The sequence below is a fragment of the Lampetra fluviatilis genome, chromosome 49 (genome assembly GCF_964198595.1).
Source record: "Lampetra fluviatilis chromosome 49, kcLamFluv1.1, whole genome shotgun sequence".
Lineage (NCBI taxonomy): Eukaryota > Metazoa > Chordata > Hyperoartia > Petromyzontiformes > Petromyzontidae > Lampetra > Lampetra fluviatilis.
The window spans coordinates 4,077,804-4,105,356 of NC_136323.1; the positions used below are offsets into that span (position 1 = coordinate 4,077,804).

A 27,553-nucleotide genomic window follows, 5' to 3' on the forward strand; every position below is an offset into this window, starting at 1 on the left:
TGCCGCCTCCCTCCTCCCCACCATTCCCTCCCCACCCGCTCGACTGTTGCTCACTCGCATTGTTGCCACTGCGGCTCACCACCACCGCCTCTTCACCCCCCCTCTCTCGCTCCCCACCCCGCGGTCCCTCGGTTGTGCGTAACGCTCACACGGTTCGCTCTCTCGCGCACGCACGCACGCACTGGCGTCCTCCTCCTCCTGCCCGCCTGCCTACTACGACTACAACACAAGCTCTACGACCACACGTCTCCCTCCGCGTGCGTCTCTCTCTCTCTTCATCCTGCGCCGTGCCGTTCCACAGGAGATATTCGTCTCGATCGACAGTCGCACCCCCCCCCCCTCTCTACCCCGGCCACACCGCCGTCTTCCTCCACAAGGATCGGATCTATCGGCCGCTCGCTGCGTTGGGATTTTTGTTTGTTTGCTCCGACGTTTGCTGCTGCTGCTGCGTGCCGAGGGGGTTGGTGTGTGGACGACCCCGGCACCTCGACAGCACTTGCCCGCGTCCCGTAGCCACGGGCTGACTGGGTAGCGATCTCGGTGGTTGTGGCATTAACTAGCTCGGTGGCTACCTAGCTTACTGGCCTACTGGGTGAGTTAGCTAGCAAGCTAGATGATTGGTTGACTGACTGCCTCAGTATCTGACTGAGTATCTGGCTGACGTGTTGGTTAGCTGGTACTCTGCTTGGCTAGCTGACCGGTTGAGTGGCTTGCTAGGTGACTTTACCTTGCTGACTAGGTGACTAACTGGCTGGGTGGTCGACTGGCTGTCTGAGTGTTAAGCTGTTAGGCCGATGGCCTCACTATCTGACTGGCAACATTTTCCTGCCCGCCTTAGTGGCTGGTTGGTTTAGGTGGCCAACTGACTGGCTGGGGTCGACCGACTTGGCTTCCTAGCTGTTTGGGTGACTAGTTTGGTGGCTGGCCCGGGTGGCCAGCCAGTTCGGGGAGAGAGTGGTTGGTGGTGGTGGGGGGGGGGGTGACGGTGTCCGGCCAATGAGCTCGTCTTGGACAAAGGGGCTTTGAGAAGGCCAGCTGTCACACGTCCACGCTGCTCCGTTGTCCGCTGAGCGAGTCACGTCCAGGGATGCTGCTGCTGCTGCTTCTGCTGTGCAAGGTAATGCGCACGCATCTTCATCTCCTCCTCCTCCTCCCATCATCTCCCTTCTCTCTTGCTCGGCTCATCTCATCTCCCCGTGTGCCGCTCGTTCTGGGGCCGTTGTGTTGTCGTCGCCACGGTGGCTTTTGTTGTGGTTGTGCGGTGCGGGATGATACTCTGGGAGATTGGCACAATGAGTGGTGTGATGGTTAGGGGGTTGGGCATAATGAAATGGTGGTACGGTGTTTTGGTTGTGCGATGGTGTTGTGGTCGAGTGTGTACGGTGGTGGGGTGATATTGTGGTACGATGGAATGGTGGTATGGCGGATGGTGATTTGTGTAACCATGTTTATGGTCACCGCGGCCGTGCGTGGTGAGATTGGCGTGATGGAGGTGTGTGTGGTGAGACTGGCGTGATGGAGGTGTGTGTGTGGTGAGGCTGGTATGTTGGAGGTGTGTGTGTGTGCGTGGTGAGGCTGGTGTGATGGAGGTGTGTGTGTGTGGTGAGACTGGTGTGATGGAGGTGTGTGTGTGTGGTGAGACTGGTGTGATGGAGGTGTGTGTGTGGTGAGGCTGGTGTGATGGAGGTGTGTGTGTGTGTGTGTGGTGAGGCTGGTGTGATGGAGGTGTGTGTGTGTGGTGAGGCTGGTGTGATGGAGGTGTGTGTGTGTGCGTGTGGTGAGGCTGACGTGTTGGAGGTGTGTGTGTTTGCGTGGTGATTCACGAGGGGAGCTGTAGTGCAGCGGTTACCGCGCTGCGCTACGAACCTGTCAACCAGAATTCGATTGCCGCTCACGGCCAATACCAGTGACGATTATCTGAACCGGCCCTGTGCCTCCCCTAGGTCAACTGGGCCTCAAATGGGTACCTGGTGCAGTGTGTAAACGTCGCTCTTTGGGGAGACAATGCGGCCAGGGGTGGTGTCGTTCCGGCCTTCATAGGTGCTCGCTAACAGCACTTGCTCATAGAGTTTGTTAAGGTTATATGGGGGATCTTTATCTTTGTGGTGTTATTGATTTGTGGAATGACTGGGTCACTGGTTGACTAGTTGTGTGACTGGTCGAATAACTAACTGGCTGCCTGGCTAGTCGGGGTTGAGTCCCTGGCTGGGATACCTGACTGGATGAGTGGCTGGCAGAGTAGCTGCCAGCTGACCGTCTTGATTGACTGCCTTGATAGCTGGCTGGGCTTTAGGCAGCTTGGCAGCGCAGTTGGCCGTCTGGTTGCGTGTTTCGGTCGCCGAGTTAGCCGTGTGGTCAGCTTGTCTGGGTGATGGGCTGGCAGAATAAGCCTTGTCAGCGGCTGGCTATCCGGTTGATGGTGCTGGCCGAGTGTGACTCGCCTGTGCAAGGAGAGCACTGGGGGTGCGTGCGTGCGAGCGCTTGCGTGCGTGAGTAAACATCCATCGTAACCACCAGCATCGACCTCCCCCCCCCTTCCTGCATTTCAAACGAAAACCACGGGGAGATGACATCGCAGCCAACGGCGGCAGCATATATAACCGAGCAGGGCACGCGGCCGCACGAAAACGTCGGACAATGTTAGGCCCCTCGTTTCGTCCTGAGAGACAAATGCAGCTCAGTGTGAAGATCCCCCCGTGTGGTTCTTTAACAGGCTGTTGGGGCAAGGGGTTTTTGGAAGGCCGGAACGACCGACAACGCCACACCTGGGCCACCTGTCTCCCCATTTGCTGATGTTTACCCACCAGCACCAGGAAACGAAATTTTAAGACCGTGCTAACCTTTGCCTGGTTGAGGGTGGGGAGTTAGGTGGGAGGCCTAGGACCGGTTCGAACACCGTGTTCGTTATTGGTCGTGGGCGAGAATCGAACTCGGCGGGGGCCGTCGTCTCTCAGCAGTGGATCGGAAGCCCCCTGTCCGAGACGACAAAGACCTTCCCGTATAGCCTTCACAGACTGTTGTGTCAAGTGCCGTTAGCGAGCAGCAGCAGCAGCACCACCACATGTGACATGTGAATGGCAACACGGCGTACGGGATGAACACACAGAGAGAGGAGATGCGGCGGCAAGCGCCTTCGGTTTGGCCCGCGGTGGGGAACCCTCCGCGTAGAATGTTCCATGGCTTTGCCGGTACACGAGCGAGAGGGCGGATAATAAACACACACACACACGAGCACGCAAGCGTGGGAAGCGTGACCCCCGGTTCGCTCGTCTTGCTGCGGCGGGACGGAGAGAGAGAGAGGCGGGGGAGGGGAGGGCCAGGCTGCTGTGATTGGCTCGTTCCGTCGTGTTTTTGTTTTGGTGGCCATTAAGCGCGCTGCCTTGTTTTTTTTGAGATCGCCCTCTCCTCGCTCCCCGGTTTTGCCATGATCCTCCACGTGCTTTGGGGGAGTTCGCTCCCGAGTTGGTGTGTCGGTGGCAATGTTGAGCGACGGATGTCGGAACGCTCGATGGTGATGATGAAACTATTGATGATAATGTAAAGCCGTGGATTGAATTGCCATTATGGTGAATTCACGGAGAGCTGCTGTGATTTTGTTGTTGGGTTTCCTGTCATTTGAGGACAAAGACTCGAGATTTCGCCCCCCACTACAGCCGTACATGACTGTTGAATGCTGACAGCACCATTAGTCGGGTGTCTCATCTCTGAACAGACACACGACCTTGACAATAACAATGTAAACACCCAACCACACTGCAGACACACACACCTCAACCACAACACAGACACACACCTCAACCACAACACAGACAGCAGAGACAATCACAATGTACACACCCCACCACACTGTAGACACACACCTCAACCACAACACAGACATCAGAGACAGTCACAAGGTAGACACACCACCACACTGTAGACACACACCACAACCACAATACAGACACAACAGAGACAGTCACAAGGTAGACACACCCCACCACACTGTAGACACACACACCTCAAAACCACAATACATACACAGACAACATTAACACCTCCATTTGCCACTAAGTGACGGTGATGTCACCACGGCGCCTGTACCAGGCCAGGTGCACTGTGAGGCCACGTGAAGTGTCGAATTCTCGTTGGCAGGAGGTCACAGGACAGACCTCGGTGCCAAGGGTCGACTTACTTGAGTTGGCTGGCAGATCCGCCAGCTATTCACACACAGACAAAGACCCCCCGTATAGCCTTAACAGACTGTAGGGGCAAGTGCTGTTAGCGAGCACCTATGAAGGCCGGCACGGCACACGAGGGGGTGGGTGGCCAACACCACACCCGGCCGCCTTTGTCTCCCTAGTGGCAATTTTTACACATCGCACTAAGTACTCATTTGAGGCTGAGTCGACCTAGGGGAGGGCCCGGGACCGGTTCAGATAATCGTCATTGGTGTTGGCCGTGAGCGGGAATCTAACCCAGGTCGCCAGATTCATAGCGCAACGCGCTAACCGCTACACTATCGCTCCCCACGTCAATACAAACACAACAGAGAGAGTCACGAGGTAAGCGCACGCACACCACCACAGTACAAAGACAACGATCTCCCTACAGCCGTACAGACTGTTGGGGCAGGTCCTGTTAGCGAGCACCTATTAAGGCCGGCATCGCGGATGATTGAATGGTGAGTTTTGTTCAATCCCGTGCCCGCCCACCTTTGTCGCCCCATTGAAGAGTTTCACACTGCACCAGGTGCTCCTAGGGGAATCCCAGGGACCGGTTCGCACAGATGTTGACAATGGGCAGGAATCGAAAACCGAGTTGGCTGGGTTTGGTCATCGTAATATTAATCACAATGTACCCACCCCCCTGATGACGGAGACTTGTGTTGCCTCCGAAACGTCGTGATTTTATTATTTTATTTTTTATAAAAATTTTAATTAATTTTAATTTAATTTTTTACCTACGTGACTTTACCGAAAGAACTAAGAGTATGAATCCTTGCAGTCACAAAAGCTTCAAATCTAGAAGTAATATTAATTATCAACGGATGGACTCGAGCAGACGTCGTGAACTCACGGACAATTTGCTGCACTCGCTGTTTCCTCGATTTGAGTTTTGATGTCATGTGAATTACATGCGTGTGGCCTATGACCAGATCACCTGAGAAACTGAGCAGGCTTGAATCCTGGGTAGGGCTTCGGATGGGTGACCACTGTGCATAACAGGTGTTATAGGTTCGCAGGGGTTATGTTGTGGGCCCATGCAGCAAGATGCAGTCTCGTGTACGTCCCTCGCGATAAAGTATCAAACCTTGTGCGCGCGCAAGAAAGTCCATGTTTTTAGATTTGTACATGTCGTATGTAACGAGTTCCCTTTTCCCCTGCAGCCACTAGAGGCCGCTACGTTCTTCCGGAGTGCAAAAAGTAAATAATAGATTATTAAATGGAATAGAGACCCAGGTTCGCAAGCAATTCGGGGATTGGCGACAGTGGCAAATCGTTGTAGTTAGATTGCCCGACTCACGGTTGGAAGAGTAACAGTTTGGCCCTGGTCAGGGGTTCAACTCACCTTTCCTTTGTGAGACGGGTTGACTTGCCTCCGTCACGGGAACGTGGAGTTTTCCCAGTAAGGAGACGCATTCGCTCCGAACCTGGCTCATGAACTTCAGCTGTTGTACACTCCTTGGCGTATACTCTGCATCAATGGCCACGCACATTCCACTGCTGGATTGGGGCCTACGGAGGCTGTCCCCACCCTCCCCGTCTCTCACAATCCTGCGACGTAGCAATCCGCCCGGTTCCACTCGAGCTGATCAAAATCGCTCCGTCTCCACGGCGGACGTTTCTCCTCTAGGACGCGTCCACTCACGTAGCTGCCTCCTCCGTCGTGTCGCGACTGCCGCCCCCTTTTTTATATTATACAGTTGGAGCGCCGCCGCCTCTAGCCCTACGCGTGCTCCGTCGTCTCTGTCGCGGATTGATGTCGGTCAGATGCCAGTCGTCTCAGTCGGTCAGATGCCAGTCGTCTCAGTCGGTCAGATGCCAGTCGTCTCAGTCGGTCGACCCATGGCACCTGGGGTCCGGACCCGTGACCTCCTGGTCGTCGGAGCCTTAGACACATCACGTGGCCTGAGAGTGCACCTGGCCTGGCACAGGCGCCGTGGTGACGTCACTGTCACTTGGTGGCGAATGGCGGGTGTTGGTATTATTAAGCAAACCTCCCCATTCTTATTTTCACACGTTTCAGCTTTCGTTTTTATAAAATCATCGAGATTGAAAACTAATTTCTTTAGAAGCGCTTTTTGTGTTTCATTTGTTGTCCTTCCCCAGCACCTCCAATTATCACGGTTGGCTACGTATGGTGCAGAAGAAGTTCAACATCCTATATGTACAATTACCCACGTCTACCGACTTGCCGAACTATCCAGTCACCCACTTACCTGTCCACCTACCCAGCATCTCATCCGCCCACCTACCTACCTACTCCGCTGCCCACCTTATACGATGTCTTCAACCTGCTTACGCACGTTCTTGAATCCACGTTTTCCTCTTCTGTCGGTCAGTGTAATTCCAAGTAGGCGCCTCTCTCCCTGCACGCTTCTTTGCCTCGCTTGAGACGTTCGCATGGGTTGAACATTGAACTTGCGCTCGCTTAGTGGACTCTGGCACTGTGTTCATGTGTCCGGTTAATTGCTCCAATAGCCTGTGCCGACATGGGGCCGTGGGTTTAATATTCGCATCGTTGGCTCGGGTTCACCAGGGTTCACCGGCGCCTGACTCTCTATTCGTCCATTTCTCTCTCTGCTTTGTGCAGTTGATGGTGATGGTGTGTGGCTCCGGATAGAGGGGGGCGAAACGGACACGGCATGGGCGATGGAAGAAACGGGCTGTCGCGTTTTACGAGGTAATTTTGAGTTGAGTGGACTTGACGAGGAGGTTCGGTTCGTGAAGGACGCTCCTGGGCAGTTGGGAGGCAGTCGTGGCGGATCGACGCTCACGACAACGAGCAGAGCGCCGGGCAGCTAAAACACGGCACAGGCGGTGCAACTGCCAGTCGTCATCGCTACGACCCCTCGGTGAATCTTTGTATCTCTCGTGAGTCCGTGGGTCTCTATGCGAGTCCATAGTTCTCTTGTGATGCCATGAGTTTCGTGAATCTGTTGTAGTCGGCCTGTAACTTCCCACTGCTGGGTCAACGCCTTTTCCCTATTCTCTTCCATTCTCTCCTTGCTCCTTAGCAGTTGCTCTTGACCAGTTGCGACTTCTGAAACTCTGCGACTTCTACTCCTTGCCATCTCATCTGCGGTGGAGTGTGTATGTTCGCCCTCTGTTCTGCATGGATTTCTTCGAGGTTCTCCCGTTTGCTTCCCATAGCGATATGTGTAAAAACACCCCCCCCCTCCCGTACAATGTAACTGATATTGATCAAAGCATACGAATGCTGTCCAAAGAAACCCGCTGTAAATGACTCGGTTGGGATCATCATACGCGGCAGCAGCAGCAACATCACCCTCTGGCAGCAGCAGCAGAAACATCACCCTCTGCTGCGGAAACAAAAACTTGGCAGGACCCTTCTGAGAATCGGCGAGGCTTTCCTGCGTAAACAAATTGTAAATAACAATAATAAATAAATCTTGACTTAAAGCTTTCGTGACTGCAGGAATTCATATTCTTTGGGTCTTTCGGTAAAGTCACGTAGATAGAACAATAAAATAATAAAAATATAAATAAAGTGAATAAAAAATTATAAAAATATCACGACGTTTCGATCGTAACACAAGCAATCATAATCAGGTGACAAAAAAATGACGATTGCTTGTGTTGCGATCGAAACGTCGTGATATTTTTTATAATTGTTTTATTCACTTTATTTTCATTTATTATTATTTTATTGTTCTATTTTATGTGACTTTACCGAAAGACCCAAAGAAAAATAAATATTTATTTATACTGGAGGAATCCGATGAGAGATATAAAGCTCTTTTTCACATGTCTAGTAGGGGCGGGTAAGAGCGTAACAGCACAAAAACACGATGGTAGTGCAGATTGCAAGAAAGGTAAAAAAACATCGTCGAAACGCATGCAAATCAAACTAAAACATCTTATTTTTCAGAAGCGACCTGGCCACAAATGATGGCCTCAACAAAGTGGCTTATCGTTTACACATTCATCGCAGCAACATAATCTAAATTATCTCTAATGATGACAATATTCACAAAAACACTCTAAAGTCGCGTGAGCCATAGCTGTTAGTGAGGTCACCGAGTTGTTTGACCGGAGCTGGATTCTTTTAGATCACCATTTTATTCAAGTTCATTATTATTATTTATTTTCTCAACAGTCCAGAGCCATCTCAAGTGCAAGAGTGACCTTTGGGTCGCTTGGCTCAAGGCGTACTTTGAAGTTGGGAGTTAGTTTTGTACCGGCTGAAAGCTTTTGGGGTGTGTCGGTAAGAGAGTGACGGTGGGTAAACACAAATTGCGATGCCTCAAGGAAGTACTGAGATTTGGGAAGTGAGAAAACGTGGTCCTGGGTAGAAATGTGGAGGGTGAAAGGTTTAGCTTTATTAAACTATTAAAACTGTTCAACTATAAATATATTTTGGTTTATTTCACCAGGTTAGGCCCACTGACATTTACAACTATTTTTCACAAGCAACCTGGTCAAAAATGATAACTCAACGAAGTGGATTGTCATTGTGTGGAAATTTCTAGCAGAGATTTTTACTACCTCGCCTGGTATACAAGGAGGTCGTGGGTTCGATCCCGATGTATATTTGGAGTTTGCGTGTTCTCCCCATGGTCGTGTGGATTCTTCTGCGGGTCCAAGGATTTTCCTCCACGTTTAGAATCAACGTGCGTTTCAGAGTCTTTGGCTGATCTAAATTTCCACGTGATAAGCCACTTCGTTGAGCCATCATTTGTGGCCAGGTCTCGAAATGTGGAGAGAAAAACCGGAGGACCCGGAGAAAAATCCACGCTACCACGGGGAGAGACGTGCAAACTTCAAATATACAGCAGGCGTCGGGATCGGGATTGAACCCAAGACCTCCTGTATACCAGGCGAGGTAGTCAACATCTCACCTGGTGGCACGGAGGTCAGAGTGCTGAGCCTGCACCTCTGAGTACCTGGGTTCGAATCCAGGTTTCGGCCGCCTGTAGTTCAAGCACTGTTGGCGGCAGAAGGGACTCCACTGGAGGGAGTTCGAGAGAGCCACCTCCTGCATTTGGCCTACTCTTCCACGCCGAGCCACATGTGCCACACGCGAGCTGCTGATTGACTAACCATAGCGAGCTCATTTACATTCCTGGGTGGACTGGAGGGGGGGGGCGGCCTTGAGAAACTTTGCCCCCATTGTTTCGACTGCCACGCCGGAAGATGGAATTGGAACGGGGGAACCTCTGGATTGCAAGTTGAGGGTGCGAGCCATTTTCAGCGTGGAGCATAAACCGTCGCCGCGACCTCCGGTCATCCTCGCAGCGGCTGCTTTTGGCTAACCATCGAACAAAGACGGTTACCGGCATCGCGCGGCGCTTTCAGATGCGCTTCAACGGCCGTCTGCAATGCTCTTCCTTCCGATATTAGGAAGCCATTGGGGGCCTGCACACTTTTAAATCATCATCACCTCCGATTAGCACGGTTGGCAACGTTCGGTGCGAAAGAAATTCAACCTATATACACATACATACTGTGGCAGCATCAATAAAAATAATAACATGTTCGTTATTTATCCAGAAAGGCCTCGCTGAGTCCCAAGAGAGGGTGCTGCAACATAGGCGATGAATTCCGTTAGCGGTGAAAAATGTTTTGGCTTCGTGCGGGAAACAACCAGGGGTGAAAACCCACCACGCGCTCAAAGCTCCGCACAGATGGATTCATTTCAACCAAACACAACGGCAGCATCACATTGATTCTGACTGCCCGTTTGCATCCTTGTGTTTTATTTGTTTAATTGCCGTAATAATGCGATGTGGTGCGGCGCTGTCAATCGCCGTGCAGGTAATTAACGGAAACAGTTCTTTATCGTTCAGTTAGCTGCCTCTGCAGTCGCTTTGTTTTAGAGTTCCCGTAATACTTGGTAAACATACCAAGCAATTAGTGGCAGGCTGAGAAACAACACGTCTGTGTTTGGAGTGCAAACTTTTCAGCTTGTCCGGCCTTAACGAGCAACGTAACTTGCTTTGTTTTCATTTGCTTTCCAAACCGAGTGTGAAAACGTTGTGGGTTTAGCTCTCTCTCCGTCCATCTGTCGTGTTCCTAGCACAGGATTCGTGATAACTCGTGTGTCGACGGCCGCAGTGGCGACAAGATGCCAGCGTCATCTCGTGTTGCTATCAGGGGCTCGCTCTTCGTGTTTAGCTCTGCCCGTCCATAGGTCACTAACTCCAGGAGAGTTGATCCGATATAAATTGAATGTTGGTGTTAGGTCGCGTTGCTGTCGGAGACCAAGCCCAGAGAAAACCCGCCACGCGTCCGTTCATCTGTCGGTCTATTTATAACGCGGGGGTCACGATAATTCCTGTCGTGTTGATCCAATGCAGAGTGAAGTCTGCGCTGCTCTTAGGCAGTCGCCCGAGAGGATACCGGCCACACGCTGGTCGAACCGTCGCCCGCGCCCTCCCCGGCAGAGCTGCGGTCCGAGCACCGTGTCTCATTGCGGCCTACAGACGTAGCCGCCTCCTGCCGCTCGCCTGGCGCGAGCGAGCGCTACCGACCGCTTGCGCGGGACAAGCGGAAAACGCGTGTTGGGAAGTGCGATTTTTCCACGCTTTGTTTCCCTCTGTCTTTGTCCCCAGTTTGATTACAACCGTGCCATTGTTATCGTGCCGTCCGCGGCAGCAGCGTGCGTTTGGAACCTTTTCGCACACGATTAGATGCGTTCGTGTGTGTGTCGTGAGTGCTAATGTAGCTGTTCGAACGCTGTTCTATGAACCCGACGACCCGAGTTCGATTCCCGCTCACGGCCAACACCAGTGATGATTATCTGCACTGGTCCTGGGTCCTCCCCCAGGTCGACTCGGCCTCAAATAAGTGAAAACATGGGTACTGGGGAAACGAGTGCAGCGGGGCGTGGTGCTGGTCGCCCAGTCCCTCGTGTGCCGTGCTGGCATTCTTAGGTGCTCGTTAACAACACTTGCCCCAACAGTCTGTTCGGGCGAATCTTTATCTTTGTTTTTTTTGCCGTGAAATCTCTCACGTTGGTGGGGAAAGGTTGACCGGTTGATTCCGTACGCTTGCACCCCGATGATGTCTGCCAAGCCAGTGCGCGATTCCTGCGACGTTGAGAGCACATGCAGGTTTGCGGCTAGTTGGAACTTCATGCACCGCCATAGTTCAAAAGCTTACGTTGTGTTTTTGTTATTACCAGCTCTGCTCGTTTACCCACGAAAGCCTCGGCGAGTCTCAAGAATTTTGCTTTGTTTCAGGAGAGTCCTGCCAATTTTTGCGTGACAGGGGGGGGACATTGTTGCTGCTGATGCTGCCCGCCGCTGCTGCTGTATGTGATCTCAATTGTTACTCCACGTGGCCTTAAAGTGCACGTAGCCTGGCACAAGCGCCATGGTGATGTCACTGCCACATCTTGGCAATCGGTGGTTGTTGTTATTGATCCAAATTGGGTTCTTTGCGGGAAATTTTTGAGCATTGGGATTTTTTTCTGGCCAATACCAGTGATCTTGTATGATTAACGGGTTTTTTTTTTAAGCAGTGGGAGAAAATCTGAGAATCCCGGATGAATCCCATGCAGTGCAGAGGCAGAACATACCGACTCCACATAGAAAAGCTCCCCGGTCAGGATTCAAATCCAGACTCTTATTACTGTTGGGCACACCTCTTACCACTGTGCCCCACCCTCTGTGGGGCACAGGCCTTACCACTGTGCCCCACCCTCTGTGGGGCACACCTCTTACCACTGTGCCACCCTGCCGCCTAATGAACCCAACGACCTGAGTTCTATTCCTGGCCACGGTTGATATCGGTGGTGTGTGATATCTTAACCGGTCCCAGGCTTCACTTAGGGTGACTCAAGCCTTAAATGATCGCCTGGTGCAGAAAGTAGGGTGCCACGGTGACGAGATGTTAACTACTTCGCCTGGAATGTTGGAGGTCGTGCGTTCTATCCCGACTGTGACACTTGCTGTATAATTGGAGTTTGCGTGTCTCTCATCATCATCATCACGGTGGCTAGGAGATGTTAACTACCTTGCCTGGTATGCAGGAGGTCGTGGGTTCGATCCCGACCCTGACGCCTGCTGCATATTTGCAGTTTGCGTGTCTCTGTCTCATCATCATCATCACGGTGGCTAGGAGATGTTAACTACCTTGCCTGGTATGCAGGAGGTCGTGGGTTCGATCCCGACCCTGACGCCTGCAGCATATTTGCAGTTTGCGTGTCTCTGTCTCATCATCATCATCACGGTGGCTAGGAAATGTTAACTACCTCGCCTGGTATGCAGGAGGTCGTGGGTTCGATCCCGACCCTGACGCCTGCTGCATATTTGGAGTTTGCGTGTTCTTCTTGTGGTCGTGTGGTTTTTTCTCTGGATTCTCCGTTTTTTCCCTCCACGTTTAGAATCATGCGTTTAGAGTATTTGGCTACGATAAATTTCCACGTGATACTCCACTTCGTTGGGCTATCATTTGCGGCTTCTGAAAAAGAGCTTTATAGCTCAATGGGCCTTTCCTGGTGAAATAAAAAATAGTTTAGTTTAGTAAGCATCGGTGTTGCGGAGACAATGCTGCTGAGCACACCACCCCTCACGCACCGTACCTTCCTTAATAGGCGCTCGCTAACAAAACTTGCCCCAACAGTCTGTGTGCTACACCCAAGATCTCTGCATGTGTGTGTTGTGTACAGTATTTATTTGTGGCTCAGTGATGCAATGGCTTGTGCGCGTCGCTGTGATTTCCACTGCTTTTTGGCCCGGCCTTAACAGGGTGCTCGCTTACAGCGCTTGCAACGACCGTCTGTAATGGCTACACGGGAGTTATTTGTGGGTGTGTGCGCGCGTGGTTGGGAGGGGGGCGGTGTTGGCACAGTGCGCCTGGATGTGTGTGTGTGCGCGTCATTTCGAATTATTGACGGCACCTTCCGTCACGGCCTCACGCGAGCGTCACATGCACATGGCCTGAGATGGCACCTCTGTATAAGCAGCCGTGTCGATAAGCTCACACTACATTGTCTGCATGTTTGTCTGTATGCCCATCCGTCTGTGTATCTTTGTCTTTCCATCCCTGTTTATCTGTATGTCTCCCTTTCTGTTTGTTTTTCTGTCCGTCGATTGTTCTGTCTATCTGTCTGTCCCCTCCATTTGCTGTCTGTCTGCTTGCTTGTTTGACTGTCTGCATGTCTGTCCGTTTGCCTGCCTATCTTCCGTCTGCCTGTCTGCTCGGTCTGGCTGCCTTGAAAAATGTAACCATTGACATGCGCGCGTAAGACCGCGTGCGTGCATGACACCGCGCGCTCGCTCGCTCCCCGCGCAAGGTATTGCGTTTCACGCACCACTCGCAGCGGCCGTATAAACAACCGAAATTAACTCCCGTGTTATCAGAATCTTTTTTTTAGGCACAGATTGACAAATTTGGAAGTCGTCAGCTCCCGGGGCGTCGCGTGACATTCCCCTCCACGGTCGTCGCTGCCGCCACCGCCCCTTCGCATTTTCTCTCCCCGCGTCATTGTTACTCATCATCGGCGAGCCACCTGCGGGGGCGGTAGGGGCCGTGCGGCGTTGCTGGTGAGACGGCAGCGCTGCGCCACTTTTAACATCGCCCATCGTAAAAAACAAAAAATGCAAACCTCCGCCCGGCTGTGACCGTGCCTGCGGGCCCCCCGGGGCCTTGCGTGGAGCTATTAATCATGGCGACGGGTCGATGGTGCTCGGTGCCAGTCACGTTCCTTCCCAGCCCCCCCCCCCACCACCACCGCCTACCCCTTCCCGCCGCCTTCAAACCTCCAGACGCATGGTCGACGCGGTCATTTATAACCCAGCCCCAACCCACACGCCCGCCTGAGATGACGATGCCGTGTTGCAAGTGGTTAGTCCGCCGCACTTGCAATCCAGAGGTCGCCCGGTTAGCTTTGAAATCCCGGCACGGCGTTTGAAACATTGGGGCGAATTACTTCAATCTACTCCCCCCCCCCCCCCCCATTCGCCTGCCTACCCAGCAGTACAAATGGGTAGACCACAGATAGTCAAATTGTTCAGATCGCGTGTCGTTCTTGGCGCGTGCGTAGTCCTTCTTGTCCTTCCCCCGCACACTCCGATCAGCACGGTTGGCCCACGTACGGTGCGAAAGAAGTTCTGCGTGCGTGCGTATCACAAAGTGTGGGTCAGCCCCACGCTTTACTCAAGATGTCTGGCCAGCACGGCGGTCGGCCGAGGGATGCTCAAGAGGGTCTCTCCGGAGCCTTGCTCTAAGCGGGGGAGGCCCTTCCACCAATTAGTGGCGTGTGAGCAAGCGATTACAACCGTTGTTATTGAAAACTTCAATCGTAACGCAATTTTATTTCCCGCTCCCCTCCCCCCCTCGAACGATATGGCCAAGGTGTGAAGTTCAGCCCCTCCGAAATGTTGCCCCCACTGGTGGCGGCGAAGCGCCAGAGTTGATGTTAATGAATAAATTGTGCCGCCCCCCCCACCCACCCAAATAGAACTAACTTGGCAGGACCCTCCTGGAAACGAGATTCGGAAGCAAAACAACGACAACAACAATAATATCGGTTGCGGGGAACCGGACGCAAGGGGGAGGGACGATGAATCTTTGACGAGCGCCGCTCGGCACGTCCTTGATTAGCCGGAGTGCGACTCGTCTCCACCGATCACGTGGGTCAAGCCGCCCCTTGCCCCCCCCCACACCCCCGCCCCCCGGTCTCCTCGTCCCCATGCAGGTCTGGTTGACCGATCGCCTGTCACTTAGCGCGAGCAACATTTCCCTGGAGTGATTGCCCGCCGAAACGTCGTGCGCGCCTCTCTCCCGGGGGCCTTGCGCGTGTCTCTACGGCTCTGGAGAAAGAACGCCCGGTGCTTCCCTCGTGTTGTCCCTTTGTATGTTCGTATGTCATCATCGTCGTCATCGTCGTTATCTTTCGGCCACGGTCTAGCCCGCTTCCGGATGAAGGCTTCTCCCCAAGACGTCGCCGTCTCTCCCAGCGATGGAAATCGCTGCCTAGCGACCTACACACGACTGCGATTTTCTCTCTCCGTTGCTACAGCGGCGTGATCCCTCCTTTGGCTGCCGTTCCGTGGCGCCAGTCTTGACCGCCTGCCACGTGTCCTGCTTGGTCGGGCCCATGTTTACCTTTCTTAACAGTCGACGTTATCTCTCCAGCTTGTGTATGTTCTCTAAACGACGCGTTCTTCCTCTACTTGTCTCTCAGTTTAAACCCCACGCTCGCATGTTTCCATGCTTCTTTGAGCACCTCTCAGCTTTTGTTTCCATTTTCCTTTTTGTCCAACGGTGTCCGCGCTTCTGATTCACGGGTACATAGCAGGACGTGCGCACCCGACTGGGCATCTGCGATAAAGAGCTTCACAGCTCATGGAATTTCTCCAGGATAAATAAAGGTTGTGATTCCGTATGAAAGACCTGATGAAAAACCTTTCCTTGCCCTACATTCCCTGTCTGCACCACATCACTCCTGCGAGAAGAAAGGGTATGGGGGGGGGTGGTCCGGCCCTCCTAGCCTCTATTTATACAGAAGTTTGGGCCCGATCGGGTTCAACGTCTCAGCGAGTGGGCGACCGTGTGCACGCGCGCGCGCGCGTCAGCTGCTCTGTGGAACGCGGTGCACGTCTTGCGACACTTGAGCAGGAATGCAGCAAAAACTTTGACTGCGCAGGGAGGTTTTACACGGTCGACTTGGACCTGTTACGGCGGGGTCTTGAAGCACGTGATGTCACGGCAACAGGGGCTGTCGGAGTGGGGGGGGGGTGTTGTCGGGGTGTGGATGTCGGGGTGTAGAGTGATGGTTGTGTGGAGTATGGAATGAGAGATGTGAAACTTTGAGGTTGCGATGGGTGTGTCCCGGTGCGGAGCGTTATGGGTTTGTTGGGGTTTGAAGGGGAGGGTTGTAGATCCATAGGTTTTTTTTGGGTTAGACCGCGTAAATATATAAATGTGTCGTTAAACCTGCCACCACCCGACAGCCAACTAGCAAGGGTTGTCACGTAAGCAGAACGTGGCCAATTCATCACTAGTACAGCACACCGGTGTGTTGGAGAGCAAAGCCACAACATTTACAATCTGAGTACGACGCTTCACAAGTAATTACAAATAGCTTCATCCGGATTTAACAACACATATATTTACGTGATCTAACCCAAAAAAACCTGTATTATGGATGATATTGATCGCGAAAGCCTACGTGTTAAACTTGGTTGTAGATTTTGAGATTTGGAGTGTGTGTGTGGTTTGGAGTGTGTGGTAGGAGCTGGGGAGCAGTGGCGTAGTAGTTAGCGCGCTGCGCTACAAACCCAGTAACCAGTTCGATTCCCGCCCACGGTCACCAACGCCAGTGACGATTATATGAACCGGTCCTGGGCCTTCCCAAGGGCGCCTCAAATGAGTACTTGCTGTGGTGTGTAATCATCGCCGCTGCGTAGATGAAGGCGGCCAGACGTGGTGCTGGCCACCCACCCCCTTCGCGTGCCGTTCCGGCCACCATAGGTGCTGCTCACAAACAGCACTTGCCCCAACAGTCTCTGATGGCTATGCGGGGCGGGGGGGGGATCTTTGTCTTTGTGGCGGGGAGGTATGCGTCGTGGGATAAGGAGCGTGGAGTTCGGGGTGCGGTTTTTGGTGTGTGCAGCTCGGCGGTTGGGGTGGGGGGGTGTCTGGCGAGAGGCGGTTAGCGTCGGGTGTGGAACTTTGGTTGGGGTGAGGAAGGGGGGGTGGGTGGTAGGGGGCGGCGTGAGGTGTGGGGGGCGTTAGGCGGCCGTCGGTGCTGGCGCGGCGGTGAAGTGCGCGGGGAGGGTGTGTCCCTCCGCCCGAACGCCCGCCAGCTCTCTCTCTCGCTCGCCTGGCTGGTAAACAAGGAAGTTGGGGCCGCACGCGGCACGGCTCCTCTCTCTCCCGAGTGCACGTTACAATAATAAAGCACAAACGAGAACCGCGGCTTGCGTCACTGCGGTTAAACTGAACCTCGCCCCTGCCCGGCGGGCCAAAGCTTTAAAAGCTGCCGGTTGTCAGGGAGGCGGGTGTGGGGGGGGCACGTCAGTCCGAGGCAGTACGTGACGACGGCTCTGCTGCTCCGTTGATGTTTGGGACCGCGCTTGGGGGCGGGAGTAAGGGGTGGGGGGGTTACTTTGGGTCACGTCCTTGCAGTCGTTGAAATGGCTGAAACGCGTCACCTGGGCATGTTTTTTTTGTTCATGCCCCGAGCGAGAGAAATCCGCGAGATTCTTTCCTTCCTCCAGAGTGTAGGACAAAAAAACATGAAACGCTCGCCGTTCTTACACCACAAATTATGCAGGACGTCTGAGGTACGCGTACGTACGTACGGCGCTTTTGTCAATCCACAGCTGGATGACAGCGAGCCTTTCCCGACTCCGTGCACGTCACGTGGGGTCGTTTTCCCATTCTTGACAACGCTCGGCAGGGCGGCACGAGTGACAGCGGGGCGCATAGAGAGTGAGCGTAGAAGTGCAGTACAACGACGTGATTTTTTTTGCTGAACCTCCTCCGGCTGGCAGTATCACTCCTGCAACAGTCCACAGGACTGACTTTGGAGCTTAGGTCGGTATCCTTCCGTATCCAGGGGTGGGTTGGTCGCAAATCTAAGCACCATATCCAGGCTCACAGCCTGCTTAGATATTCTGGCATCTGTGATCGGGCGCATTGCAGGTGACTCTGGTAGGACTATATTGTTGCGTGCAGTGCAACAAAAATCCATCATTGTACAGCATATCCATGCTCCCTGCATGTATATATTGTTGTCCGCGTCGACTAACCCGCGCCAAGCAAGCGTGGTAACGTACGGCGAAGTGGAGCCCTGTGGCCGACACGGTGGGCGAAGGCCTTCATCCAGAAATGGGTTTGCCTGGGCCGTGAAGGGTGAGGATTGCGTAGTCCCCCAGGGTTGTGTGTGTGTGACGGACACTGCTGATGAGTTGGAGGCATTCGCCCTCCCACATCAACGGAGGAGCGACGCTCGCAACAAGGAGCGGAGCGCCAGGCGGCTAAAACCCAAAAGGTTGGCACAGTGGGGAGCAACAGTTGGTGCATCTGCCAATCATCAGTCAACCCATGACACCTGGGGTCTGTCCCGTGACCTCCTGTCAGCGAGCCCTTCAACACTTGACGTGAAAGCCTCGCAGTGCACCTGGCCTGGCACAAGCGTCGTGGTGATGTCACCGCCACTTAGTGGTGAATGGTGGTTGTTGTTGTTGTTGATGATTGATTTTGTTTTCTCCTTTCGGGTCCGTGTGCTCTTCAGCGTAGGTTGAAAGCTGCGATGCGGTAGCTGGCGGACGACTCTGTTCCTGGACCAGCGGGTGACTCCGGGTGACCGGGAGCCGGTAAGTGACCTTGGCGAAGCGGAGGCGGCAGTGGCGGCGGCCTGCTCGCCACGATTATTATTATTATCATCATCATCGTAGTGCAGTAATTCCTCGTTGAACGTGGTAGATGCGTTTCTGAAAAGCGCCGCGTTAAGCGAAGAATTACCGTTCCGAATCACGCGTACACTGTGAACTCGGCCTTCAGTCGTCCCGTGGCGAGACGGAGAACCGAGATGAGGGCACGCCGCCGCATCACTGTGTCACTGTACCACTTAGCCGCGTAGCTCAAGAAAGTAGTTCGGTGTTGACCGCTCAGAAACCGCATTCAAATCGTGCCCATTCCGTGTTATTATTGAGTACGCGTTCCACTTTAAAACGGGTGGCGCCTTCCGCGTTTTAACGGTGGGGGGGGGGGGGGGCGGCGCTTTCCGCGTTGTGCAGGAGAAGCGTCCCCGAATGGAAGAACCGCGACATTGCGGAAACGCGTTGCGGTGTGAACACCGCTACGCGTTAAGCGAGCGCTCGCCCTACTATTATATTGTACTGAAGCTCGCGTACCCAGGCAAGCCCCAATGAAGACCCCCCCCCCCCCTCCGCACCGAGGAGGGTCTTGCCAAGTTTTTGCGGCAGTGGGCGATGTTCGCTGCCGCTGCCGTGTAATCCCATCAAGTGATTTTTCAGGTTAATTTTTCTGAATTGGGGAGGGGGGGGTTCATGAGTCATGCGGTGCGTTTGCGGAGAATAATTTACCGGGGTGGCAATTTGCGTTCCAAATATAGCTCGTCATGCAAATGGTTTGCAAGGACTTTGGACGCTTTTGAAGTGGGTGGCTGCTGTGTTAGGTAAGCGTGGCAGGTTGGGGGGTGGCGGGGGGGGGATCGATTCGGGGTTGTGGTGGGTGGGGGGTTTGGGTGGGGTGGGGGTGAGTGAAGAAGTTGGTGGATTTGCAACAGGCAGGCAGGCAGGTATGTGGGTCGATAAGTGTGTGAATCCAATAAAAGTTCGGCGCAGCAGAGAGGCGTGGACAGATGCGTTTGTGGAATGACACCGAGAGGCAGGAAGTCTTGGACCCGCTAACTGGGTGGGAGAGGGCACACCACGCAGGTCGGAGATGGCCGTCTGGGCCAGCGGGATTTGCGATCGCCGCTCGTTGCCGAGGTTTAGTGGTTCGAGCTCCAGCGGGTTTTGATTCCTTACCCGTACCCGTACCCGGCCGCACCAGGGTCGCAAACGGGTACCCTACCCGATACCCGACTGGGTACGGGTAGCCGGGTATCGGGTAGGGTACGGGTATCGGGTACCCGATTGCGACCTCTGGGATGAAGCCATGTTGCAGGCGCGGGTGGGTTGATTCTAGGAACTTGAATTGTGAGAAGAGACAAGACGTTGGGAAAATGAGTGACAAACGGTTACTCACCAGTGACTCACGGCCTTCTCACTTAATGGTTGGGGTGAGTCACGTGCGGCTACCCGTACCCGGCCGCACCAGGGTCGCAAACGGGTACCCGTACCCAGCCGGGTACGGGTAGCCGGGTATCGGGTAGGGTACGGGTATCGGGTACCCGGTTGCGACCTCTGGCGCCTGTCCGCCTTCACCGCGGTGGACGTCACAGAGATGCCGTGACGGCGTTCGGAAAAGAGAGCTTAGGCCGTATGTGCGGCACGTGTGCTAGCGTCGCAGTCCTCATTTTGCCAACTTTTATAAAAGTTTCTCGCAAATTTCTTTAATTGGGTGAAGCGACGTAGAAACACCGTCCCACCACCCCCCTCCATCCCATATATTCTGAAACTGCCGCCGTAGTGGCTAAGAGATGTTAACTCCCTCGCCTGGTGTGCAGGAGGTTGTGGGTTCGATATCGACCCTGACCCCTGCTTGTATATTTGGAGTTTGCTTGTTCTCTCTCGCCGTGGTTGCGTGGATTTCTCTCCGGGCCCTCCGGTTTTTCCCCCCTTCACTTTTAGAATCGACATCACTCGTTCAAAGTATTTCCACACGACGATGATGAATCAATTCTCGTTGGGCTATCGTCTGCACATGCCAGGTCGCTTCTGAAAAAGAGCTACGTAGCTCAGTGGGGCCTCACCTGGTGAAAATAAAAATAAATAGTTGTAGCTCAGTCTCTGACACACGGCCCCTTCGCCAACAGCCTCGCTCAAACACCAAAGATGCGCGCAACGCTCCCATTTGATTTCTCCCGTCGTCGGCGTCGTCGTCATTTCCCCCTGGGGAAATGTAAAAGAAAAACTAACCAAACACCCGTTTAGGGGGCGGGCTGGAGGGTGTCACGGGTAAAGTATCCAGCCAAACCGGACTGCAGGGAACAAAGCAACAGGGGATATTGTCTGACGGGCGGGGTGGGTCTGTGGGTGGTGTTCTCCGTATACGTACGTGGGTGTTCCTTGTCAAAATGACTTGAGCGGAATCCGAATCGACAAAAAAACAACTCGCGGTGTCCCAAGTTGGGGCCAGGGCATCGCCGTGGCTCTTGTGAGCTGTGAGCGACGGTTCCGGTTCGTCCGAGCACCCCCTCTCTGGTTTTTATTTTATCTCTCGGGGTGAAATGTCGCGAAAGTGTACGTGGAATCGACTGCGGCTGTATCGCCGAGTCTCCCCCCTCTCTCTCGCGAGCGTACGGCTGGACGAATTGGAGAGGTCATGGCGCAGCCGTTCGACAGCTTTGCTCTCGCCCCCAACTGCTGCTGGAAGAGCCTCGGGAGGGAGATCCCCTCTCGCACGGAAGTCTGCCCCAACTCGTTCCACGCTCGCCAAACTGCCCCGGAAATCGGTGGCAGTACAACCCACGCTTTACAACCGCCACACGCCACCTGCCGATCGGCTAACTGTGGTGTGCAACGCCATGTTATGACAGACTCTTTTCTACTTACGAACGTTCGACTTAGGAGCTTTCAGAGATACGAACGAACCTGCCCGTGTTTGTCAAGTTGCCTGTTCGGATCGAGAGTCGTAAGTTCAACCCGCCGCGCGGTAGATGGCGGTGGTGGAATTCCACATCTGCAGAACGTGAGGAACCAGTGGCATCTACATCTACAAGGGATTGTTCAACTTTTAAAGCCATTCCCCATGTTTAGTGTACACGCCGTGTTTGGAATCGGCTGGAATAAAGTTGGGACTTACGAACAAATCGGCTTACGAACAGACCTGGCGACCTAACTCGTGTTTAAGTAGAGGAGTTCCTGTATACTACTTTGGGGGGGACGGTGGTGGGGTGGGTGGGAATTAAGAAGCCTGACCATTGTTGCAACTGCCCTGCCCGGAGATGGAGCCAACAACCGCTGGATTGTAATTCCATGGTCTCGAGCCTTTTACACCGTGGCCGTGTTGCAACTGTGTAATCCAAAGTGTGAGTTATTTGCAGGTGAATGTTCAAATTTGCCACAAATTCGACCCCATGACGCCGGCACGCAATGGTGACGTTGCGGTGAGCTTTAATAATGCGGTTAATGCCACCTGCATTGTTGGGGCCATGTCGGACGCTCGCGTTCAACGGTGAAGCTACACCAAGGCACGCTTAGGATTATTCGAGTCTCACTGCCGACACGAGAGTGCTCGTGAGGCCACGTTGAATCGTGTTTAAGAAATCTACGACTTTTAACCACCGGTAATGAAGCGAGTGCTTGATCCACACCCGGTTGCGCTAACCGTCGCCGTTACGCCCTCCCTCCCTCCCCTCTTCTTCCTCTACCCCCCCACACCCTCCGAGGCAGGCCGGGCGGCTTCGACAACGATGCCCGTGCAAGCGCCGCAGTGGACCGAGTTCCTGTCGTGCCCCATCTGCTGCCATGAGTTTGACGAGACCCTTCGGCGTCCCGTGAGCCTGGGCTGCGGCCACACGGCCTGCAAGACGTGCCTCAACAAGCTGCACCGCAAGGCCTGCCCCTTCGACCAGACGGCCATCCACACGGACATTGAGGCGCTGCCCGTCAACTTTGCCCTGCTGCAGCTGCTGGGCGCGCAGGTACGTGCATGCGCGTACGTTTGTGCGTGCTCAAGTTTGTGTGTGTGTGTGTGCGCGTGTGTGTGCGCGCACGCACCCCCTTGGGATCGTTTTCTTATTTGTGTCGTACATTGTCGTTGTTGTCGTCATCACCATGTCGTAATCGTCGTCGTCGTCATTAGCATGTCGTAATCATCTTCATTTTTATTATGCCATAATCATCGTCGTCATTATAATAATGTCATCATTGTCATCATGTTGTAATCATCGTCGTCATTATCATGTTGCAATCATCGTCGCCATTGTCATGTCGTCATGATGTCATAATCGTTGACGTCATCATCGTCATCTTAGTCCTAGTCAATGTCATTGTCTCGATGGGAATCTTTTTTTCTAGCATCATAATAAAAAAAAACGAATAGGCTTTTGTGTATGTGTGTACGTATGCACGTTGAACTTCTTTCGCCCCGCACGTAACCAGCCGCGCTAATAGGAGTGTGCGGGGGAAAGACAACAAAATGTTACAGAGCTACATGAAGGCAAGCTTCGGATTATTAATATTATAGGAGGTGTTAAGATGTGTTATCCACCTTTTGGTGTTGTTCTCTAGTCTAACAATGGTGGTGGGACAAGGCCACAAAGGAGGCGGTCTCTGGTGTAGGCCAATCAGTTTCAAAGACATTGCATACATTATTATTATTATTATCAAAGGATGTTTGTTTGCATAATTTACCACAAGCATGATGCGTGGTTAATGCAGACTGACACCTTGCAAATCGTCTCTGGTGTTTGAAGATCTTAACACTGTATAATTTCCTGGAAGGGGTAAAGCGTATTCTGTTTTCATCATCATTGTCGTCATGACCATCGTCATCATCGCTGCCTTGATCTCAGTCATCGTCATCATCGTCATCATCATCATCATTGTGGAATGCTAATTTACAGCACGCTAATCGCGCTGCGTTTGCCCGATCCCGTCGGTTTGCACCGGCAAACGGCGCGCATCGTACAAACTCCGCCACCGGCGTCGGTGATTGCCACGGCGGCGTCACGTAACCCGTCGGCACCTCTCCCCTGCCCGCACAGGTGCCGGACTCGCAGGCGCCCGGCGTAGCAGTGCCGAGCGTGGCAGAGAATGGCGCCCACTACGACGCCTCCAAGAAGTGCGTGGAGGAGCTGGCACTGCTGCTCAAACCTCTCAGCGGCGCCAAGGGTGAGTCGGGTGGTGGCGGCGGTGGCGACGGTGGAGATGATGGCGGCGACTGCTTGTTTTCTCAGTTGGTCGACCCCATATAACACCTGTGTCCGTCCTGGGACTTCCTACCAGCTGAGAGATTCCATAGCCTCAAACTCCACCTAGCCTGGTACAAGCACTGCGATGACGTCGCCACCACTGGTGCCGATTGTGGTGGCGATGCTGGTGATAGCGGTAGTGCCAATTAAGACGGCGGTGCTGGTTGTGATGGCGGTTGCGGTAGTATTAGTGGTGGTGGTGCGGGTGTTGGTCACGATGGTGATGTTGATGGTGCTTTTGTGGTGGTTTGTAAAACTTGTGAGGTGGCAGTACAGGAAGCGGCTTGGTGAACCCCGGCCTGGATGCTTTGCCGAGCGGCCACCAAACCCACCACAGGTTGTTTTGGGCTGCGGCGCTACATGGTGACCGGCACGGCAAAGCGTGGTCACATGAACCTTTTATAATTTTGCAAATGAGATTGACCTCTTCTCTCGACTTCTCACTTTGATCCTTCCGTATCGACAGTTCAATATTAACGCGCAATGTAATCGAGGGACGACTGTGTGTTGTGGTCTGGGGTTTGTTGTTGTTGTTTTTCTGCCTTACCCCAAGCTTGCATTTGGTGTTGACATTTCCGCAGGAATTTACATACTCATACCTGTCAACTCATACGGTTTACCCCGTATTCTTATACAGGGAAATGGAGTTTTCAGGTCCATACGGCGTACAGCCGTTTCAATGCGGGCAACACATTTTATTTGTCTATTTGTTTGTTTTTCCCTTGTGATGGGACTTTGTAGGATGAATGTTGAGATTTGTAAGGGCACTGGGTGACCAATAAGATCTGAATCGGTCTCTAATAGGGTAGGCACTAATAAGGGGTTGACAGGTATGCGTAATTATGCAATTTATACTTATTTAATTTTTGTTATATATATTTTAGTGACTTGCTAACTTGGCTCTGTTTTGCACGCCTATCGTTTTTTTGTATTGTTTGTTCATGTAACCTCGCTGATCCCACCCCCACACCGTGCCCCCTGCTGGACATCCGTGAAAAAGATCGAGGCGGTGCATAACAACCCACCACGCGTCTCTCTGCCTGTGTGTCCCTGCCCCTATCCGACCCCGCCCGCAGGCGTGGTGGCAGCGTCGCAGTCCCAGCTATCGCGGCCCATGCAGCGCAAGCTGGTGACGCTGGTCAACTGCCAGCTGGTGGAGGAGGAGGGCCGGCTGCGGGCGATGCGGGCGGCGCGGTCCCTGGGCGAGCGCACCGTCACCGAGCTCATCCTACAGCACCAGAACCCGCAGCAGCTCTCCTCCAACCTGTGGGCGGCCGTGCGCGCCCGCGGATGCCAGTTCCTCGGGCCCGGTGAGTGGTTGCGTGCGTGCGTGCGTGTGTGTGTGTGGGTGTTGTGTCTGCCGATGACTGGTATCAGCGGTGTCAAGATCGGCCTCTGTGGAGGAGGCTCGTGAAGGACGCTACTGGGCAGTTGGAGGCAGTCGCCCTCCAACAACAACGGAGGGCGGAGGAGCGACGCTCACAATAACGAGCGGAGCGCCGGGTGGCTAAAGCACAGCAAGTTGGTACAGTAGGGGGCACAGGTGGTGCATCAGCCAGTCATCTCGGTCATCTCAGTCAGTCGACCCGTGGCACCTGGGTCTGCCCCGACACTTCACGTGGCCTCAAGGTGCACATGGCCTGGCACAAGCGTCGTGGTGACGTCACCGCCACTTAGTGGCGAATGGCGGTTGTTGTGTGTCTGTGTTGTGTCTTTGTTGAGTGTTGTGGGGGTATTGTGTCTGTGTTGCGTGTGGGTGTCTGTGTTCGATTCCCGCTCACGGCCACCAACACGACCTCCCCTAGGTTGACTCAGCCACCCTCTCGTGTGCCGGCCTTAATAGGTGCTACTCGCTAACAGCACTTGCCCCAACAGTCTGTTTATTCTATAGGGGGGGATCTTTGTATTTGTGTCTACTTACGTAATTAGAGTTGGCGAAGCCTGTGTAAGGCCTCGCTGCATCAGTTGATTTCTCGTGGCTGAATGACGGATGACTCGGATGAAATCGTCATCTCACTCAATCCGGTCGTCATCGTGACAACGCTCGTATCCCTCGTTGCCTCCCCTGTCCGGCCTCCCTCCCTCCCCTTCCTGACTCCCCCAGCCATGCAGGAGGAGGCGCTGAAGCTGGTGCTGCTGGCGCTGGAGGACGGCTCGGCACTGTCGCGCAAGGTGCTCGTGCTGTTTGTGGTCCAGCGGTTGGAGACGCGATTTCCGCAGGCGTCCAAAACCAGCATCGGACACGTGGTGCAGCTGCTTTACCGCGCTTCCTGCTTCAAGGTACGCCTGCCCTTCGGGGAGCGCCACCATCACGGGCGCCGTCACACACGCGCGCCAACTGTAGTTATAAACATGCCTGTGTACGTGCGTTGAACTTCTTTCGCACTACGTAGCCGACCGTGATAATCAGAGGTGTGGCGAGGGAAGGACTACAAACTAAGCGCACCACAACGACGAGCAGTTTTAAAGAAATTAGTTTTCAATCTAGAAACACAGCGAGCTGCCGTGGGAGGCTCCCGTGGGCAGCTTGCACCAGAGATGGTGAGCTGACGAACGATACAACATGTACGCACGCAACAGAAGGTCATAACCCTAAACCCCCTAAGCCCCTAACTCTAGGCCCATAATCCTAAGCCATAACTATAAGCCCCTAATCCTAAGCCCCCCAACTCTAAGCCCATAACCTTAATCCCGTGATCCTCAGGTCATTACCGTAGGACCCTTATTCTAAGCCCATAATGCTAAGCCCAAAACCCTAAGCCCCGAGTCCTAAACCTCTTTACTCCTAATCCTAAACCCTTAAACCTCTGACCTTGTATGCAAGTATGTATGTTGAACTTTTTTGGCACCGTACATTGCCAACCGTGCTACTCGGAGGTTGCGTGGAAGAACAACAAACTTTAAACGCGAAAAAAATCAACCTTAACCGCTAACCCCCGTGTGTGGCTCCCCCGTCTCTCCGGCCCCGGCGCAGGTGACGAAACGCGACGAGGACTCGTCGCTGATGCAGCTCAAGGAGGAGTTCCGCACGTACGAGGCGCTGCGTCGCGAACACGACTCGCAGATTGTGCAGATCGCCATGGAGGCCGGGCTTCGCATCGCGCCCGACCAGTGGTCGTCGCTGCTCTACGGAGACCTGGCCCACAAGTCGCACATGCAGTCCATCATCGACAAGGTGAGAGCCAGACCTGCGCACACACACACACGCACACACACGCATACATATATATGCACGTATGGAGACATGCAGTCCATCGTCGACAAGGCGAGAGACAGACTTGCGCGCAAACACACTCGCACACGCACGCATACGTAGACGCGCATGTATGTACGCGTGTCTGTAAAAACAAAGATCTCCCCTGTATTGTCTGAATAGACTGTTGAAGCAAGTGCTTTTAGCGAGCACCTCCGATTAGCACGGCTGGCTACGTACGGTGCGAAAGAAATTCAATATACATACATACAAGGCCGGCACGGTACACGAGGGGGTGGGTGGCCAGCACCACGCCCAAGCCACCTTTGTATTCTCCAAGACGATGTTTTTACACACTCGTGCGTGCGTGTGTTTATTTCTTGTGTCTGCCTTACCACTAACGCCCTCTGCCCCCCCCCCCCGCTCCCAACAGCTGCAGACGCCGGCATCGTTTGCGCAGAGCGTGCAGGAGCTGACGATCGCGCTGCAGAGAACGGGCGACCCCGCCAACCTCAACCAGCTCCGGCCCCACCTGGAACTGCTGGCCAACATCGACCCCAGCCCAGGTAAGCAAGTCTTACGATTAAAAAAACTGAACTAATGTTTTACTTTACCAGGTCAGGCCCCACTAAG

General features: G+C 53.7%; 1 protein-coding gene across 2 annotated transcripts in view; it reads left to right on the forward strand.

Annotated features, from left to right (window-relative positions):
* The window catches only part of LOC144948468 (roquin-1-like), a 65,520-nt gene that overhangs the window by 18,643 nt on the left and 19,324 nt on the right, over positions 1-27,553 (forward strand). Inside the window, exons 2-8 of one of the 2 annotated variants that reach the window (XM_078877963.1) lie at positions 18,415-18,496; positions 22,205-22,455; positions 23,521-23,647; positions 24,804-25,037; positions 25,832-26,007; positions 26,702-26,902; positions 27,354-27,486. In XM_078877963.1, coding sequence (XP_078734089.1) covers positions 22,225-22,455; positions 23,521-23,647; positions 24,804-25,037; positions 25,832-26,007; positions 26,702-26,902; positions 27,354-27,486 — 1,102 coding nt within the window. In that variant the 5' untranslated portion in view covers positions 18,415-18,496; positions 22,205-22,224. Of the gene's footprint in view, positions 1-18,414; positions 18,497-22,204; positions 22,456-23,520; positions 23,648-24,803; positions 25,038-25,831; positions 26,008-26,701; positions 26,903-27,353; positions 27,487-27,553 lie in introns of those variants that run through there. The other variant, XM_078877962.1, reaches the window with a different exon arrangement.